Source organism: Exserohilum turcica (assembly GCF_000359705.1).
Source record: "Exserohilum turcica Et28A unplaced genomic scaffold SETTUscaffold_13, whole genome shotgun sequence".
NCBI lineage: Eukaryota > Fungi > Ascomycota > Dothideomycetes > Pleosporales > Pleosporaceae > Exserohilum > Exserohilum turcicum.
The window spans coordinates 1,366,479-1,370,018 of record NW_007359948.1 but is presented as its reverse complement, the minus strand read 5'-3'; the positions used below and the strand labels follow the sequence as shown (position 1 = coordinate 1,370,018).

Below are 3,540 nucleotides of genomic sequence, written 5' to 3'. Positions count from 1 at the left end.
CTTCTCTACTCGTTCTGCTCCGACGCTTCTTCGTCTAGTTCTCTAGGAGGTAGTTGGCCTAGTTCTTCTTTAGCTAGGGCAATAGCCTCTTCTTCCCGCCGTTAGCTTCGTGTTTTCGTGGCCATTACTAAAATGGCTTCTTCTAGTTCCTCTTCTAGTTCTTCTTCTGCTATCTCTTAATAGGAGTTTGTTGGCTTAAATATTTGCACGAAACGCTTCTGCAAGCGCTCGTCTTCTGCCTCTGCAGGCAGGTCTTGTTCTCTTCTCGAGAGCGCGTCGGCTCTCACATTCTGCTTGCCTGGCCGATACAGCAGCTCTAGGTTGTACCTACCAAGTAGAAGCGACCATCTCACCTGGCGCTCGTTCAGCATGCGAGGTTTTATGAAGTACTCCAAGTTCTTGTGATCCGTAATTACCTTAAACTTTTCAACTAAACGCAGCTTGGAATCCCATTCCTTAAGGCATTGTACTACCGCGAGCAACTCCTTGTTGTGGATCTTGTAGTTGCACTCGTGCGCGCTATTCTTCCGCGAGAAGAACGCGCAAGGCCGTAAGACTCCATCATCGTCGTACTGTGATAGCACCCCGCCCACCGCGTAGCCGCTCGAATCGCACTCGAGCACTGTCTCCCGATCTGGGTCGAACGCCGCCAGCGTGGGCTCTGTAACGAAGATCTCCTTTAGCTTCTCAAAGGCTGACTACTCTTTAGATCCCCATTAGAAGGGGACGTTACTTGTAAGCCTAGTAAGGGGTGCGGCTAGCTGCGCGAAGTTCTTAATAAACCTTTAGTAGAAGTTCGCGAACCCTAAGAATGATCTTACTCCCTTTACTGTCTTTGGTGCCTCCCACTCGCGGATTGCGGCTACCTTGGCTAGATCCATGCTTATCCCTTTACCTGCTTCGATAATGAACCTAAGGTACTTAGTTGTCTTGACTTCAAACTCGCACTTCTTAATGTCCACCTGTAGCCCTGCGGCTTGCAGCTTGCTAAGCACTTTTCGGACGTGCTCTCGGTGCTGGCGCAGATCGCCATCGGTGTAGATTAGTACGTCGTCCAGGTATGCTGAGCAGAAGTCATCTAGGTGTTCTCTTAAGGTCTAGTTAATGTATTGTTGAAAAGTACTTAGGGAGTTCGCCATGCTAAAGGGGGTAACTAGCCACTCAAACAGTCCGAATCTTGTTTAGAAGGCTGTCTTCCACTTATCGCCTAGTGCGACATGGATCTTGTAGAAGGCTGCGATAACGTCTAACTTTGTGAACCATTTGGCCTTGCTTAAGCTGTTGAGTGTCTCTTGGATGAGGGGTAGCGAGTACTGGTCCTTCTTAGTAATTGCGTTTAGAGCTTGATAATCGATGCATAGTTGGAGCCCTCCTCTAGGTTTCTTGGCGAACAATACTAGCGCTGTAGCTGGCGAGCTGCTTACGCGGATAAATCCCTTCTTAAGAAGTAATGTGAGTTCCTTTCTAAGGACTAGGAGCTCTCCGCGCGACATGCTATAGAGGGGTCCCCATGGTGGCTGAGCATCCTTTGGCTCTAGCTTGATCTTGTGGTCCACCCCTGGCCCTCAGTGCAGTGGAAGCTTCTCTGCTTGCTTCGGGTTGAAGAGCTCATAGAACTCCTAGTACTGTGTTGGTAGCAGCGCTCGTACATCTACGGGCTTCTTTAGTTGTAGCGCCTTGTCGATGTCTGCAATTAACGCGGCGAAGATCTGAACGCTATTTAGAGCGTTCTTATGCCTACGAACTAAGGCCGCAAACGCTGCGGCGTTAACTTAGCTAACTCCTCCTTATAGGCGTCCTTTAGTTGACCTTACTTAAATGCCCTTCAAGTGGATAAAAATACTCTTCTTAGCAGGAGATACTGATACGTCCTGGTGGTCTATCTATCCCCTGCTAAGGTACACGTCCTTACTAGAGGACAAGTTCATCACGTATGCATAAGCAGTCTCTTCGTACCTATGCATCTTGAACGAGAATTAGGCGACCTCGCTAATCTCTAACAGCTTGCCGTTCACTCCCTTAATTATCTAAGAGGGGATCTGAAAGCGCTCTAGACGGTGGCGGTAAGCGAATCTCTTGCTAATTAGTGCATAGCATAGGCATCCGCAGTCTATAAGCGCGACAGTGTTTGCTACGTTGTTCACGATAAGATCTACGGTGATTGGTGGGGGACGCATATGCTTTTGCTAAAACTGATTCCATTCGCTACGTATCTGCCGATCCATCTTCAGAGGCTCTGGGCCGAGACTCTAGCCCAGAGCTACTCTTTTTCCGAGTCGCTATCGTCTGGGCATTCGATCTGTTTCTGGCGTCTCTGCCCTTCGCTTAGGGGAACGGCTCTCTTAACCTAAGTGGTGTTTGGACAGTTTCTAGCGATGTGGCCTAGTTCGCCGCAGCTATAGCAGTCTAGTGGGGACCGCCTTAGTCTATCCTTCGTTTCCCGTGCCTGATTGGCCTTCGAGGGCTCCCAGTCCATCGCTTCTAGACTAGCATCTTACTAAGCGACCTTCGGGGGAGCTTGCGCATGACTGTAGGCCGCGTTCCTTCGATTCCTCCCGTGCAACTAGATCTGGTATAGGTCATTGGAAAGCTTGATTGCCTTGTCTATATATTCCTTTAGACTTCTGTTCTTTAGAGTATAGAGCATTAGCTTTTAGAGCTCTTCTCTAAGTCTCTTACTAAACATCTCACAAGCTACTGCTAGGCTAAACTGCTATTAGGACTCTACGCGAAGCTGGTTGAACTCTAAGACATAGTCGCGTATTGGTCGTCGTCCTTGCTTTAAGTGCCGAAGCTTGTTTAGCGCACGCTGCTGCTAGTGCACGTCTTAGAAGTGAGTATCCATGTGCTCCTATAGGCCGGCCGTAGTTCGTTCCTTATTCTTAAGCACCCAGGGAAGAAGGACCTAGTTTGCTTTGCCCTTCGTTCAACTAAGCACGTATTAGACCTTTGCGTCCTCCATTAGGAACATAGCGTAGTCGTACTCTAGCTTCCCTTCGCACTCAAATTTCCAACCTAGGTAGTTATCACGTGTCTGATTAAAACGCTCTAGGTCGGGAAACTTATTCTTGCGGGCTGCTAGCTTGGCGACTGTTGTTAGCGGTAGTAGAGGAGTGTCGACTCTTGGGGATGACTCCAAACGTCCTTCGGCTTGGTTCCTCTCAAGTGCCTCTAGGCGACTAGCTATTAGGCTAAGCAGCTGCATCATCTGCTCCATTACTTGGGCCACGGCGTTCTGATTAGCTTTCGGTGAGCCCTCCTGCCTTAGTGAGCCCTTCCCCCCTACGACTGATAATCGCTTAACGACTGCTTCGATCGTTGGCCCAATCGCTGCTTCCTTCCATCCGTCCTCTCTCAGCATCTGCGTGATCTCACGCAGGATCTCTTCGTCCGGGACTCCTGCCTGGCTCTTAGTGGTGGCGTAAGCCGCTAGCTCTTCAACGTTCAAGTTAGGAGCGTTGGCCTCCATTGTCTAATTCGTCTTCAGACGTCTCTTGTCTTTGCCTGCTAGTGTGCAGGGCTTCTAATCGTCCTTCGATC

At 49.4% G+C, this 3,540-nt stretch overlaps 1 protein-coding gene across 1 annotated transcript; it reads right to left on the bottom strand.

The window, feature by feature from the left end:
• Positions 1-2,941: 2,941 nt before the first annotated feature.
• On the bottom strand, positions 2,942-3,469 carry SETTUDRAFT_104893 (uncharacterized protein; the record flags this gene model as incomplete). Its single annotated transcript, XM_008025037.1, has 1 exon — positions 2,942-3,469. One exon carries the CDS (start codon positions 3,467-3,469, stop codon positions 2,942-2,944), a length of 528 nt encoding a protein of 175 aa, XP_008023228.1.
• Positions 3,470-3,540: the final 71 nt, after the last annotated feature.